We start from the raw sequence: 17131 nt of genomic DNA, 5'->3' as shown, positions 1-17131 counted from the left end.
TGGATTTGGTATGGACAACATCGTATTAGCGCATTGCAATTACCTATAGCTACTTCACTCTATAAGTCATTAAAACCTTGTGCACAATTTGTTGCATTCAAAGCGGAATCGCAAATAAAGGTGGTACTGTTGTTAAGACACACACCGAAAACCTCCTGGTCGTACTCTAGTCGTCTGCAGCTGCATGCCCACTGACACTGAGTTGAAAGTAACGACGAGTCTCTTGCAGCGCACGGTATTAGTTTTGTACTGATATCTGGTATGTACAGCGCGCTGGCTGGTAGCGAGCACAATTCCACGTCGGCGACCAAATTTTGAGCAGCAAACGTCACCATCAAACTACTTTTTTTACAGAAAATTGATGATATACAGTATCCAGTGACTTACAGTTCATAGATAATTGATAATTTTAATTTGAGCTACACAATCAATTTAAGAAATTTTATTCATAATATCAAAAAGAGATATTACACAGAATAAGACACTTTTTATCGGAAATTCGCAGAATGGGACACTTTTTTATTCACAGGATAGAACACTTTTAGTCTATTTGATCTGAGCCTCGCGATTCATGATGTCGATCCAGAAATGGCGCCAAGCACTAAAAACGCTTCATTATATATTTTCTGTCTGTCTTACAAATTTGAGACTAAGGCAATTCTAATACCTTAAATCAACAAACTTCCAATAGTTTTTTTTGCCTCATAAAGATTCTAGTTGGCAGTTTCGTGGATATCTTTTGCAAAATAAAGACAGTATCGTGAACGTCCCGGCAGGCATCTCAGAACGGTTGTTCATGCAGCACCTATGGACAGCGTTGGTCTAATTGTTAGAATTCATCCCTTCCAAGGATGAGGTCGTGGCTCGATTCCCCGTCTGCGCATCGTGTCAATCCTTGGCTCGCAACAGCGCGTATGAGAATTGAAAGTTTTTTTAATTCTCCTTTAATTAAAGTCGAGCATTAATCCCGACGGCGCCTCTCAAAGACCGTTGTTCGCGCTATCGCCAATAGGCAGGAGCGACGCAAGGAAGTCCCCTAAAGTCCCCCCTCGCAATCACGGAAGATCATCCCCAAGATATCTTCCCTCAAGATCACTCTTCCCATCGCTCCAAACCTCCTTTTTCCACAGGAACCTCAACTAAAAAGTCATGCCACCTACCATCACTCCTGACGTGCCAGCTTTGAAAGGACTATCCTTCGCTACCATGGATGAAGCAGTGATGGCCATTCGATCACAGGCAGCAAAGATCACGTCAGCTACAAATTCTCCGACAGAAACAAAAACAGACCCTACCTCAAGTGTTCAGGCGACGATTGTCCTGCATATGCCCGCATATCCTTCCACAAAAAAACGGAACAATATCGTATCAGTCAGGTGCAGGATCAGCATTCATGCCAAGGATCGCTTAAGAAATTTTGGGGATCCCAGCGAGAGCACACGTTTTTAGTAGAGCGGATTGGGCACAATAATAGAACTTGTCGGGAAGCTCATATGTGATCACTGGGGAGAACGGCAGTAGTTTGTTCCCTCTTATAGTTGGCGGAAAAAAGTGTCCTATATTGCGAATTTCCGATAAAGTGTCCTATTCTGTGTAATTTCTCTATTAAAAGGGACCAATTAAAAATTATTGCAATATTAGAAAACTAAAATTGATTACAATTCTTCATAAAGATTACAGTCTGGAGCAAAGTAGGTGGCATCTTCCATCCAAGCAAAAGATTATTGCGATTCCAACTAAGTATTTGAAATTGCTAAAGGAAACAATATCGCTACAATCCGCGTTATATATTCATTGAATGAGGGGCGTGCCTTAACCATTTGCTGTTCGAAGGCGGCCAAATTTGTAACGGGGTGTCTTGCTACATGAATAATATTTTATTAAAGAGAAATTATAAATATTGTTTCCGATAAATAAAGAAAAACAAAAATATTATATTTTATTAATTTTGACGCGATACGATATTAGTTCTGCTGATTGGTTGATTTTTTTAAGGTTAAATTCACACCGCCAATCGTCACAAGACACGATTAGGCGGTGCGCAAGGAGGCGCATTACATAGTTATATATTTATATATATATATATATATGAAAGCCAGTAGATAAAAGATCGTAACGAAAGGTCTTAACGTATCAACACATTTTACATTTCTCTATACTGAAGCCTAAGTATTAACCTCTAGTAGCTAATACCGCTTAGCAACTTGTAACCTTCGTCTGCACGTCAGTGTACGTGAAGTAATCGAGACACCTCACCTTCATTGTAATGTGTAGGTTGACCAGTACAGTTGTCAGTGCTTGCAAATGGTGCCTCGTTACACCTGGTAGCGCTTCGTAGTCCGTCCAACGGCCTACCCACGTTCCATCCAACAAGGACTTGTCCACATGTGTGTTGACTAGTACTGTTGTCAGTACTTGCAAACGGTGCCCCGTTACACCTGGTAGCACTTCGTAGTTCGTCCAACGGCCTCCACACGCTCCATCCAACACGGACATGTTGGATGAAGAGGGCGGATCTTTGAAGCCCCTCAAAAAGGCACGACAGCGAGTCGAATCTTGATTTTAACACTGTAATGAGGAACGCAAACGACTCGCTTAGACTCGCGAGAAGCGTGAAAACCAAGTCGTCCTCGCTCACCGGGACACCCACAGCGTCGAGCTGCGAATTCATTTTTCACCCGAGATGACCACCAAGGACAGTATCGTGTGCCTCATGGAGGATTCGGTACTTCAAATCCCGAGTCCATAGTATCGGACCGGGATCCACTTTCTATCACGCAACGCGTGAAAGGCTCACTCATTTGAGTCACAATGAATGGAGAGCGATCGATCGCATGATTTGGGTCATTGGCGGGTCAGCCGTTGGCACCATTTCGTTCGCTCTACAAAGAGGCGAGCAACATGCGACTATAGTCAAATTTATACAACATGAACTCGACGGGTCCCAGAAAAAAGTAGCCTTGCTTCACCAGCAAGACTCTCAACACGCGGACGTGTTGAGAGAACAGGGTGCTCAACAGTTGAAACTGTTGAGACAGCAGCATTTACATGCTGTGAGCAGGCCGACGCCTTCGCGTCGAGCCGAAAGCTTAACGATGATTTCCCTTAGTTTAAGGCACTCCATTTTAAAAAATTTCGTCAAATAAGCTCACAGTGAAAGTGGAGTGGATTCGTAAGTCCAGCTAGCGCGACAGTAGCAGTATCTGTTGGCGTTGTAAATGTGGCACTGAGCGACAGCGGCGTGTTAACGCGGCGCAATCGCTTCGCGCGTGGTTGTGAGGGCGTCTTTTTGCAGAAAACCCATCATATTTGCTCCTCTTAGGTGGCATATTTGGCGCCGTGCGAGTGCACACAGGTCGCTAAAAATGAGAGGACTAGAGCAGCGCGTAAACAGCTCGCTGTCCCTCGTTCTTCTTTCACGAATTTGCAAAATGTAAGTTTGTTCTCAGAGGGGGGATGGCTAATTACTTAAGTGAACTAACTAGACCCACCACTTGGGTGTGGATCTCATTGTGACCCACGCTTGTGTATGTGATGCACCTGAGGGCATTCACATTAACGGGAATGACAGCTAGCGTCATCCAAGATTCGAGGAATTCAAAATAATACGCTCGCAATACATATCAGTGTATATCAACAGAGATGGCATTTATTATTGGTTAAAATAGGTTTTATTATTTGATACGATTATTTATAAATCAGTCAAAAGATTATTTATTACTTGACGAGTGCGCACATGGAGCCGGATTACTGCTCCCATGACGTCACTGAAACTAAGGTTTCTAGTTCGTTCGTTGAGTGAGGTCGCTTAGGCGCCCACCAACTACCTTACTGTACGTGAGAGAAGACGGCTAACCGCTTCCTCACTGTGCTCAAAAGGTGTGTGCTAGTAGTTCGTGGTAGCTTTAAGTAGCGCCCACCTACCAAGGAGGCAACGCGCCACTGTAAATTATACGTAAACGGCAGCCGTTGTCGTAGCGTTACGGCTGCCAAAGCGTCGGCCTTAAGGCTCGATCTTCACGACTCATATGTATTTTGGTCGTAAAAAGTCTTTAAGGCCCGTGTGAGCTGCTATTTGCTAAATCCAGCGCTCGCGCAAAGATACTTGATTTGAAGCAGTACCAGGTGTAAATATGCGTTTTCGCTTGTCCTACTCTGATGACCGTGTAAGCAAGGTGCCTCCAATTATCTCACGTAGACGACGTGCTTCATCAGCGCGCTGGAGTGCAAGGTCATCGGGTCTGGCTTCGTTGCTGCAAGGCCATCCGTAGCTTACTGGTCACTGCTTATTGCTGTGTCGAAGCCGCCAAAAATTGCTGACGGCTAGGAGGTTCAAAGCCGGTAAAGGCCCAGCGTCACCACCATTTGCGTTGAGATTATTTATATACACGCAGCTCTGTCGAACGAGACGACTATGACTTTTTCATTGCCTAATGCAAACAAAGATAACGGTGATAAAGCGAGAACGCAATTTGGTCTTAATTACCGCTGAAACTACATGTGTCCGTACATCTTTGGCGTTGCGCAAGACTGCATAAGAGCAATGGGAAAACTGACAGGCTTGACAATGACTTTTTGAAGTTAAGATATCCGTGGTGCCTGCTCTTACGACAGTGGCAAATTACATGATGGACGGGGTGTTCCCCGGCCTCATTTCTCGAAGTTATCCTCAAATTTCTCTATAAAAAGGCGACTTCGATGATGCTATGGATTGTCGTCCAATTATTTTGTTGCAAACTTCATACAAGGTATACGAAAAAGTAATAGCAAAAAAAAAAAACCAGGATGTAACTTATACGGCATTGGGTTGCGAGAGGTCAGGCACAAGAGAAGCGGTTAACCGTCACTCCGCACGATCCCTTGACGACCAAGATGTCTCGGCGGAAATGGCTTAGCTCATACTCGAGCTGGAGACCTTTTTCGCGCCGCAGCCGTGGCAAATCTTCATGATATAGCGTCGTATAAAATCAATTTTGACCGGTTCGATTAGGCCATCGGAAGCTGATGGCTAAACTAGATACTGCATATGCCATATTTCGTCTCCTCGTTATTTTTCGACTAAGAGGGCAGTGATGATCAAGGGTGATGCAGCTGTTCTGGAGCCTTTTTTCGTAGGCGGACAATCTCTGGATTTTAGGACCTGATCTTCCGTTTTCGCGGTCGCCGCTATATAGTTGGGTAGCATAAAGGTCCTTTGTGTGATGTTGAAAACAGGCGGGCACGGCACGCGGAATACGTCGTCACATTTCCACCATTGTTTTCACGTCACTAACCATTCAATTTACGTGAATGGGCAATTGCTGCTCATCTGCCCTCGCCACTTCTGGACACGGGGGTTCACCTTAAAGCAGCCAGTAGGGGGCGTAAGGCCAAGTCGGCAAGTCAAACTTTATTTTCATCGCATCATCCTTGATGCAATAGTTCGACGGAATCGCCAAGTACGACGAATTATTTCAAGAAAGATTCCCCTTCGACTCAAAGAGGCTAATGCCCGGGATCGCAGCAAGTACTTTCGTTTATAGGATAGGCGACGTGAGACGCATATATTCCACTCCGTTAATCCTGCTGGCTTCCGGTTTCTTTGCAAGATGTGCAAATATCTGTGCCAGATTTTTAATATATACCTCGGTGGTCGGAGATAAAATGGAATGTAAGATATCTTAATGTAATAAACAAATTCCTGGTTATCAACTTCTTCCTTGTTTACTCTCTCCACACTTGCGTCACTTCAAGCTGTTACTATTCTTATCTACATAAGATCAACGCTCAGTGCCACATAGTAAAGCTTGGGATCTTGCTGCAACCTTACTTATACTAAACTGCTGGATATCAAACATCCGACTGTCAATCATCATAACGTCAGATGACGCATCCGCTTATCCTCTTGGATCATTGCAGATGTTAACGCTAGAGAGACCTGAAGCACTGAGCAATGACTTAACCCGAGAAATCGCTGCCACTTGCTGGAAAATTACGAGTCCCGTCTGACCATCTGTCTCTGGATGATCAGAAGTTGACATAGTCAGCCGTGTTTCGAGAGATCTGAACAAGGATTGCCGAAACTCCGCCGTTAACCGTGGATCTCTATCCGAGACCAGTTCACGGGGAAACCCGTGGAGTTTCAATACCGTGTCGATAAAGACACGGGTACAGCCCGGAGCCGTGATCGACTCTGGTACTGCAGCAAGATGTACCATCTTGCTGAATCTGTCTACAAAACAAGGATTCAATTGTTTTTGTGATCGTCTTTGGGAAATCCAAAGACGAAGTCCATAGATACGGACTGCCAACACTCTGCCGGAAGTGGTAGAGGTTGAAGAGGTGCACGGGATGAAGAGCTAGGCTTCACCCGTTGACATTCCTCGCAAGCACGAATGTACTTGCGCACGAGCTGCTACCGGCGAGGCCAGTAAAAGTCACGACTTACTGTGAGGTAAGCTTTCTCACTCACGTCCACGATGCCCACTTGTTGGTGCATCATGACACTCATACATGATGCGCAAGCGCAAATCATTGTGAGTTGGGACGACGAAACGTGGGGGGGTGTCGCCGGCAACGGCTGTGTAATACAATAAGCCATTGCGTGTTGTGTATCGATCGGATGACTATTGGTATAAAGCCGGTTAGTTTTTAAAAGATTTATCGGATGGATTCATCAGATGATCCATTAAACGCAGAAGGTCCTTATCTTCTGCGTGGGCTTTTTATGTCATCAAATAAGGTTGATGACGGAACACTCGTATTGAGTGTTGCAACAGTGGGATTATTTCCACTGTTGGAATGCGCAGCCGTCTCGAAATCGGGTCGGCGTGATAACGCATCAGCGACGACATTAAGTCGTCCTGGTTTATATTCCCCGGAGAAGTTATGCGGAGAATAATAGCCACCTCGCCATTCTTTGCGAAAGTTGTGGGGCTGTTTACAGCCGTTCGTAAAAGCGCATGGGGCTGTCAGTCGAACTCATTCGTTCGACCGACAATAAACGGTCTATCGCCCAAGAAATAGAGCCTTAACTTAGTCAGTGCATATTTTATGGCAAGGAGTTCCTTGTCATGCACAGGGATATTGCGTTCAGCTGGTTGCAGCTAACGCGGTTGGTAACAGACGAACGTGCTCCGCGCCGTCTGTATTGTATTGCATTAAAGCACAGCCGATTGCGAAATTGCTGGCATCATAGTCCACATGGAATGGTCTGTCTTGATCTGAAATCGTCAAGCTGGGCGATTGCATCAAGCTTTGCTTGATACCTTTATAGAACGCTGACAATCAGCGTTCCATAACGATTTCTCGTCTTTTTTCATGAGACGAGAGATATGAACTGTCATCTTGGCATAATTGCGGGAGTAATTGTGCAAGTACGCCGCTGATTCAAGTAACTTTCTGGGATCAAGGCGCACGCCGTGTTTACCGACGATGCACCCAAGAAGTAATATTTCGCTTGCAGCGAATATACACTTCTTGAGATTTGCGTACAACTTATGCTTTCGCACAAGTGTAAGAACCTGACGAACGTGAGTTTTATGAACTTCCACGTCCGTCTTTCCGTCCATGGCTCGGCTATGGACGAATACACTATCAAAATAACTCGGTGCGAATTCTCGCACCGGTATTAACAGATTCGTTACGTATCTGTTGAATATTGCAGGGCGTTACTATGCCCCTGTGGCATTACTAGCCATTCCCAGAGCATCCCACTGGGTGTGCTCACTGCTGTGTACGGGATGTACCGTTCACGCATAAGGATCTAGTTAAATCCATCCATCCGATCCATAGACGAAAAGATGGTATCGGCGTTTGAGCCAGTACCGTTGCAGCATTCAGTTTATTGAATGCGTGCACTATCCGCCACCCTCCTGTGGCCTTTCGCACATCGAAGGTCGGAGAGCTACGTGAGGAGGTTGACTCCCTCACATGGCCCACTTTTAACCGATCAGACGTTCATCAGATGGCCATATGATGAACAAGTGGCAGGCATCTTCACCGATCGATGCTGCCAGCTGATTCTTGTCTCATTTTTTCTGAGCCAGGAAAACCTAGGATGACATCAAATTTGTCATCCAAATCCAGTACGATGAATTCTTCGTCGTACTGTAATTCTTTTAACGTGTAGTAACATTTCACTACGCGTTTCATTACTGTTATCGATGCGCCTGTCGCTAGACGCACCGTCATCCTCGTTGGGGGGATGTCGCGCTCAACATATTTGAGCCTACGACCCTCTAGTGACTGGCGACGAATATAGTTATCGACGCTCCACAGTCCACTAGGGCTCTGAGTGACAAATCATTTGTCACTTTCAACTTCAAGGTGATGAGGGATACCTCATCACCAGGTGCAGAGACACATAATGATTGTGTGTCTGGAGCAACTTTAGTCAAGAGATTTGCAAATTCTCTTGAGGTTGCTAGACCAGTAGGGCGTTGCGCCCCTACTGACCCCGACCGTTTCTTGGCGGTCCGCCTTGCTGTTGCGATTTTGCAACAGCGTCGGACCCGCGACCGTTGCCCCTTTTGGCATTCGGTCCATAATTACGTTTAGTAGCTCTCGGTACTGGGCGTGGGGCACTACACTCATGAGCGTAGTGTCCTAACTTTTGACAGCGATTGCATTTCTGCAATCGCTTGTTGTTCGAAAAGCGAGGTTTCTCGCTTTCGACATAAGAGAGGTCCATAGGTTCTGGACCTCCCAGTTCGTGTCGTCTTGGAGGACGATATGATGACGAACTAGCTTGAGCCTGTCTCAAGCTAAAGTCCTCCTGTTCCGCAACGGATATTGCTTCTTCAAGCGTATCCAGTTCCAAGCGGAACAGGTGGGTCTTTACGGGACCATCCGTAAGACCTTGCATGAACACCGTAATCAATATGTGTTCATGAACTGGATTGTTCGTGATACAACTCGCTAAGAGTCGTAAGGGCTGGGCATAAGCGTGAACATCACGCTTGCCTTGCTTGAGTTTCAGAAGCTCTGAACGAGCTCTGAACTCAGCCCTTGGTGGTTCAAACGTCTGTTTGAGTCGGGTTTTAAAAGCCTCTACCGACCCAAAGACGTATGGGTCGCGCAACTTAAGGCCCAATGCCCAAGTTTTGGCACGACCTGCCAAATTTGATTGAGCGAATGCGACTTGCATTTGCTCGTCGATGATGTGACGTGCCCTCATGGCATCGTCTTACTCGACGAACCATCTCAAGAGGGGGTCTTCTTCGACTCCCCTATACTTAGAGATGTCAATCTTTAAAGTTTCGGCACGACGCGTTTGCGTCATCCCAGGTACAGGGGTCTGTACCTGTTGTAACCTCAACAGTTCTGCATTTTGAGAGCGTTGCTGATTTAGCAAGGCTACCTTTTCTCCTTCGCCTCGTCAAATTCATGTTGTATGAACTTGGCGATGGTTGAATGGAGGGTATCTCTGTCCAGACCGGACAGCATGGTCAAGATGGCATCGTTCCCTACGCTTGAACTCATTCGTTCGACCACACTCCTTTCTATGTCACTTAGAAAGGAGTAGCTATCACGCGAAACGTGATGCGTATTTCCATTATCATCTAACATGTACAAATTAGATGATTGGAACTGTGATCCTTGGACGGACTAGAAAGTGCTACCAGATGTAATGGAGCACTGCCGACTTGTACTGCTTCAGTATAAGTCCACTCTGCACTGCTTCAGTGCGAGTGGTGCCTCACGTCAATTCACGTACGCTAGTACGTGCAGAGGAAGTCTTCTCTATAGAACACTTGCTTTAAAGAGGTTTAATGAAGAATAGGATTAATATAATTAAGTTCTTCTTGTCTATCTACTTAATACTAGCTTAATATAAACTAATACAAGCGTGTACTAAAAGTCTTATCTGTCTTTCTCTTTGCGCGTGTCCAGCGCTGACTGGACCGCGGAGAAAGTAGATTTAATGGTTTATATCCACCAATGGAAAAGCTTTTAGAATTTTACCCCGTTACAGTAAGGGCTACCCCTTCGTTAAGCTAAAATACTAGATTTACTACATATTTCACATTATTTTAAGCGGTTTTCCTTTTTGGTAGCTCTAAATTATGTTTGTGATTATTCATGATAACTTTAGATGATTGTGCCTGGACGAAGGACAAAGAAAAAATCGCTTCTATTTTTATCTGGAAAAATTAACATGGCGTCTTTCAGCCTTTTAATAATTTCATTGATTACGTGACTCTAGCTAGTAGCAATCACAATTTTATCGTGTACTGTATCCATATTTTCATCTTTAGATATCATCCAATGGAACGGGGGTGCTTACAAACTTACCGGCTTCCCTCTTTTTTTGCATCGTCGCATTACCCAAACCGCTTCATTCCGCCCTCGACCAATCGTTGCCCTTCAAGCGTTCAGAACACCAAATATTTTGGGAAAGGCCGCGAAGTAGTAGAAAGAAGCCAATGAACTCACACTCCTTGGGGATTCAGGGCGGCGGCATGTCTATGCCGATGTCCATGAGCATGGGGAGTGCCCCGACCATGGGTCTGGATGCGAATTCCCAGAATCAACAGCAGAACGTGATGATGAACACTGTGCCGATGGGCTCCGTTGGCATGACTCTAATGAACTCGAACGTCCTTAATGCTGCCCAAGTGAGTGATTGGCGCATTCAGCTGACAAGGGAACACCGCGCCAATCTCATTGCTAAAATTTACAATGAAATGGTGCGTGTGTCAGCCGATCCCATGCCAGGAATAAAGCTCTGGATGAATGTGTCGTGGTACGAGTTGTCGCTCTACAAGGAGTCGCTTACGCAAGAGGTTTATATAAATAAAATATTCACGCGGCTGAAGTCCCTGCGCGTGCAGCAATCGAATGTGAGTGCGGCCATGGCGGCGCAGGGATTGCCAAATCAGGGCCTGCTCTCTAGACTCGACTTTTCATACTATAACACGCTCAATTTGGACCAGAGAGGTACCGGCGGAGGCAATTATTCTGGACATAATCAAATTAATGGATTGGGTCCCGTAGTTGCCACTCAGCAGCAGCAACAGCTCCATCAACAAGAGCAGCAAAGCTCGGCTTCTGCTTCTAGCACCCCGGTGAAGTCGGAAACGAGCGTCTCGGGGAACTCTGTGGCTGAGTACTGGCAGCAACATGCCGCGCTGCGAGCCAAGCATCAAGGAGATGTCGAAAAAGTGCACAACGCATTTAAAAAATACGTAGATCACATGAATGGACACGATGAGACGGAGCAAAAGAAGAAGTTGCGATATCTACTTAGCTATGTGGAATTGTGCGCCAATATTTTGAGTGAAAACAAGGCGACGCACCAACCACGGAAAATTGAGGAGCTGGACAAGGTGTTCAAGTACATTGTGAAAATTGTGAACCCCTATTTAAAAAAGTTGCGCACGGAGGCAGGCAGACGAGGGGGTGATAGCAGTACGCTTGGTCTTAGTGGCTTGCCAAGTACGTCAACTGGGCCTGGTATAGCTCCATCTATGGGAGCAACGCCAAGTGTAGGCTCGAACAAGATACCGAAGGGTGTTTTTAATGGTACGAATGCTCAGGCTCAGTTAGCAGAGCAGCCTCATCAGCAAAACGCGATGAATCCGACGACTCAGCAAAAGCAGCAGCAGTACTTGATACAACAGCGCGTTCATCAAATGCAACACCAGCAACAGCAAATGCAAGCCCAAGTTCGTCGACAACAACTTATGGAACACCAGCAACTAATGCGCCAGCAGCAAATTCAGCAACAAAAGGGGCCTCAGCAGCAAGCGCAATTATCGTCTGAGCAGGCGAATTTGTTGAAGTATCAACAACAGAATAGCCAGATCGCTTCGAAACAGCTGAGTGGACAGCAGACGCAGCAGGGAACAACTCGGCAGCAGCAGCCAAATTTTAATCAGCCGCAAAGGCTTGCCCAGTCTCAACAAGCCCAAACGACGCAAAATCAAAGCCAGAATCAAAATTTGCAACTTCCGACGTCGCGAGGTGAAAGCCCATCGATGAGTTCTGGATCAGGCGTGGGCTTGGATGATTCGCTATACGGCGGTATGAGCAACGATTTGCTGCAGATGCCTACGCCCTCGAGCACGTTGGGAGGCCTCATGGACTTTCCCAACGAATTGTCCCCCACGAGCTTCGGGGGCATGGACTTGCTCGATTGGGACGACGGTACTTCAGGCACGGCAGCCATTGGCGCGTCCCCTGGCGACACATCAGATATTATGACATTTGTAGAAACCCTGTAGATATAATTGTAATCATCACTTTACGAATTTTAAAAGCACTTTTGTATTTTACACGTTTAAATATAATCTGGAATTGCAGCCGCGTTTAGATTGCGATCAAATATCTCTAGATTTCAGCAGGGGTTGTAGCATTGATATATATTACGAATATACAAGTATCACGCAATAGTTGCTTTAACTGTTAGCTTAGGCCATATACGTGAACAGGCAATTGACCCCTTGCATGTTATGAGCAACACGATGCATTTCTCCCTGCTAATGATATGAAAATTTATGTAACGCATTTTTGTCCGCAGATTTTGCCATCTCAGCTCATGTCGGTTTACGGGTAAATGTCACTCACACCCGCTCAATATTTTGACGTCTACAGTAGCTTCAAAAGCGGAGTAAATTCCTCCTCTAAGTGAGACTCAATGTGGAGCAGTACGTGGTATGCATAGCACCAAGGGCGCTAGATAAATACAGCCCCTGTTGGCGTATAGCGACAGAGATCTCGAATTGAATTATTCGTCAATTATGGAAATCCATATTCGAATAAATATGCCGGCTACAATTATTATACCAATCATGAGGTTTGAAAATTGTGGGAAGGTTGCACGAAATGGGTATAACAGCTACAATCGTCATTAGGGGCTCCAAATGTCACCTATGCGATCTCCCACTTAGAAAGATCGAACAAATTATCAAGCATTGATCAACAATAGCACTATATTTAAAGAGCTTAATCATCTCTTGAGGGAGATGCAGGTGTTGCAACGGGGCACTACGACTTGTACTGCTTCAGTACAAGTCCACTTCGCACTTCTTCAGTACAAGTCTACTTCGCACTGCTTCAGTACAAGTCCACTTCGCACTTCTTCAGTACAAGTCTACTTCGCACTGCTACAGTACAAGTCCACTTCGCACTGCTTCAGTTGCGAGCGGTGCCTTACGTCTCTTCACGTACACTAGTACGTGCAGAGGAAGACTATCTTTAAGACAACTACTACCTTAAAGAGTATTAAATGAAAACTGTATTAATATAGTTAAGTTTCTTTTTCTTTCTAACTCTTAATGCTAACTTAATTATAAACTAATACTAAACATGCAATTGAAATCTTATATGTCTCTCTTTATGGATAAGATTTCAGAGCATTACTATATAAAGTAATTTTCTTCAAATATTATCTACCTTTTAGATAATATATTAATTAACAACCTTAAGTGTTAATTTCATGTAACAAGGCATATCGTTACATCCCGTTACATCACCTCTCCCTTAAACGACAATCACTCTGACTGTCATTGGATGGAGTGGTCACTATGTGACCACATAATTTTAAAAATGATGTTGATTAGTCAGAACCATCATTTTAAATTCCATCGCATGAAGAATAAATCCATGCGGGTGCTGGTAGTGCGGAGCCTTCGGCTGCGGCTCATGCAGCCGCGGGTGAGGCACTATTGTCTCTTGCGGCAGAGGGAACGTCTGCCGTAGTATCTTCTTCTTGCGCAACGCTAGATGTTGCAGGTGCACGTGATGATTCACCACGTGAATACGACCCCTCTTCGGAGGTCGACTACGAATGCGAGTCGGACGAAATGGCCGACTCTAGGAGAATAGAACAGTCGCCTCATAAACGTCAGGCAGCTGACTATGAGCCTCCGAATGAGAGGGCTCATTCTGATAGATGACTTAATAGTCTATTTGGTTACGACGATGAGGATGATCCCTCATCGCCCGTTCCGTCTCCCGTACGGTCACCTGCACTTCTTTCTGTGCAAGCTGATGACGATGGTGTAAGCCATCGTAATAAAAGTTCTTGTTGTACCTCTGCATCAGAGGGTACCACTCATGGGAGTGAAGACAATAAAATGTCTAATCTCGCCCCTGTAAAGAAGCCGTGGCTTTTGCCCGAACGGCTAATCAATATCTTGTCTGGCGAGACTACCCCTCACAATAAATATCCCTTATTTATTATGACAAAGCTACATGGTCTTAATCCCAGCACGAAGAACTTTCGCGCTGAGGAAGATTTTTATCTCGATGCTTTTTTTAAGCATCGATGGTAAGGAACGTTGACCACCGTGGTAACCCAGCAATGGTTGTGGTGGAGGAGGAAAATTAGATCCGAACCGTGTGTCGGATCTAGAGTCGAAGACCTACAAAATCGATCGCTTCCTCGATGATTTGGAGGAGGGACTTGACCACGAGCGTGGCAAGCGTCGCTCGTTGGAGCAGAGGGTGCAAGCTCACCATATCGAGCGGTTGAAAGACCGTTTGAAGAGTGCGTACTCCATGTTGGAGTACGAACGGAAATATCACGCTGTTCGCGATGAGCTGTCGTCAGCTCATCGCAATTTCGAGGAAACTCGGAACCGGCATGAGAAACTCCAGATTCAACATGAGAATCTGGTTCGCGATCACAAGAATTTTGTAGGGGTTCTTGAAAAGAGTGGTCAGATCTGTCCTCGGAAGAAACCGCGTACCGATGGTACAGGAGGAGTCGACCAACGTAAAACGTAGGATGCGTTCGCATCCTACGTGGTAATTCTATTGTGTACGCATTGCCTCTGCGATGCAGTACACAAAAAGGACCAATGAACTTGGTTAGTAGTTTACTGCTACCCACATTAGTGACTAATCGCTTAGGTAAGTTTACCGTAAAGAGTAGCACTAGATCATTAATTTTAAAAGAATGAACATTTGCTCTTCCATGTTTGTCTGCGTTCCGTTTCTAACGGTCCACTGCATTAGCAATGAAATCCTGATCGAAACGGATTATTGATTCTCGAGTTAGCAGAAATTCTTCTGCTGACTCATTTGTTTTGCCTTTTTCAGTGCGCTTTGTGCGCACTGCCATGAGATCTTTCTCATCTGCGATGTCGATTTCTTCGACATTGACATCACTCGCGTCGTTGCTAACTTGGACACGTGATGAGCTTAAGCCAGAAGTGGTTTTGCTCGTGCGAGTCCACACACCCCCTTAAACTAGAGAATCCCTCTAATTGTGTGGGTATGCGAGGATGGCGTAAGCCATTCACGAAGAACGGTGTATGCGTTGTAGACGCATGAACCGAATTATTGATGGCGAATTCGACCATCGGTAAAAACTCACTCCAATTCGGATACGATTGGACGTAACCTCGAAGTATCTCTTCAAGGATGCGTTCTACGCGTTCTGTTTATCAATCCGTCTCTGGATGATTAGTAGTTGACATAGTCAGCCGTGTTCCGAGAGATCGGAACACGGATTGCTAAAACTTCGCCGTAAACCGTGGATCTCTCTCCGAGACCAGTTCACGGGGACACCCGTGGAGTTTCAATACCGTGTCGGTAAAGACGCGGGCACAGCCCGGAGCCGTGATCGACTCTGGTACTGCAGCAAGATGTACCATTTAGCTGAATCTGTCTGCAAAACAAGGATTCAATTGTTTTTGTGATCGTCTTTGGGAGATACAAAGACGAAGTCCATAGATACGGACTGCCAACACTCTGCCGGAAGTGGTAGAGGTTGAAGAGGTGCACGGGATGAAGAGCTAGTCTTCACCCGTTGACATACCTCGCAAGCACGAATGTACTTGCGCACGAAATGCTACTGGCGGGGCCAGTAAAAGTTGCGACTTACTGTGAGGTAAGCTTTCTCACGTCCAGGATGCCCACTTGTTGGTGCATCGTGACACTCATACATAATGCGCAAGCGCAAATTATTCTGAGTCGGGACGACGGGACGTGGAGTGTCGCCAGCAACGGCTGTGTAATACAATAAGCCGTTGCGTGTTGTGTATCGATCGGATGACGATCGATATAAAGCCGGTAGATCTTTAAAAGATCTATCGGATGGATTCATTAAATGATCCATCAGACAAAGAAGGTCCTTATCTTCTTTATAGGCTTTCTTTATTTCATCAACTAAGGTTCATGATGAAACACTCGTAGTGAGTGTTGCAACAGTAAGATCACTTTCACTGTTGGGGTGCATAGCTGACTCGAAATCGGGTCGGCGTGATAACGCATCAGCGACGACATTAAGTCGTCCTGGTTTATATTCCACGGAGAAATTATGCTCCACGGAGAATGATAGCCACCTCGCCATTCTTTGCGAAAGGTGTGGGCTGTTTACTGCCGTGCGTAATGGCGCATGCTCCGTATGTACGATGAACGGTCTATCTCCTCGGAGGTAGACCCTAAATTTAGCCAATGCATATTTTATGGCAAGGAGTTCCTTGTCATGCTCAGGGATATTGCGTACATCTGATTGCAGCTGACGCGATTGGTAACAGATGACGCGCTCCGCGCCGTCTGTATCGTATTGCATTAATACACAGCAGATTGCGAAATCGCTGGAGTCATAGACCACATGGAATGGTCTGTCTTGATCTGAAATCGTCAAGATGGGCGATTGCATCAAGCTTTGCTTGATACCTTCATAGAACGCTGACAATCAGCGTTCCATAACCATTTCTAGTCTTTTTTCAAGAGACGAGAGAGATGAACTGTCATCTCGGCATAATTGCGGGAGTAATTGTGCAAGTACGCCGCTAATTCAGGTAACTTTCTGGGATGAGAGCTTTTCAGGAATTCGAACGCTTTATGCTTATTAAAATTAGCCATTTCTTTTAAATTATAAAGTACAAATTTTTGACGTACTTGAGACAGATAAGGCATTATGTCATCTGTAAATTCAAGGCGCACGCCGTGTTTACCGACGATGCACCCTAGAAGTAATATTTCGCTTGCAGCGAATATACACTTCTTGAGATTTGCGTACAACTTATGCTTTCGCACAAGTCTAAGAACCTGACGAACGTGAGTTTTATGAACTTCCACGTCCGTCTTTCCGTCCATGGCTCGGCTATGGACGAATACACTATCAAAATAACTCGGTGCGAATTCTCGCACCGGTATTAACAGATTCGTTACGTATCTGTTGAATATTGCAGGG

The 17131-nt window shown here is 45.4% G+C and overlaps 1 protein-coding gene across 1 annotated transcript; it reads left to right on the top strand.

Moving 5' to 3' along the window:
- Nucleotides 1–10406: 10406 nt before the first annotated feature.
- Nucleotides 10407–12206, top strand: CCR75_003032 (uncharacterized protein; the record flags this gene model as incomplete). The annotated part of the gene is made up of 1 exon (XM_067961129.1): nucleotides 10407–12206. One exon carries the CDS (start codon nucleotides 10407–10409, stop codon nucleotides 12204–12206), a length of 1800 nt encoding a protein of 599 aa, XP_067823802.1.
- Between the last annotated feature and the right edge of the window lie 4925 nt (nucleotides 12207–17131).

This window comes from Bremia lactucae, linkage group LG19 (assembly GCF_004359215.1).
Source record: "Bremia lactucae strain SF5 linkage group LG19, whole genome shotgun sequence".
In the NCBI taxonomy this organism is placed as follows: domain Eukaryota; phylum Oomycota; class Peronosporomycetes; order Peronosporales; family Peronosporaceae; genus Bremia; species Bremia lactucae.
This window is presented reverse-complemented; position numbering and strand designations above follow the sequence as displayed.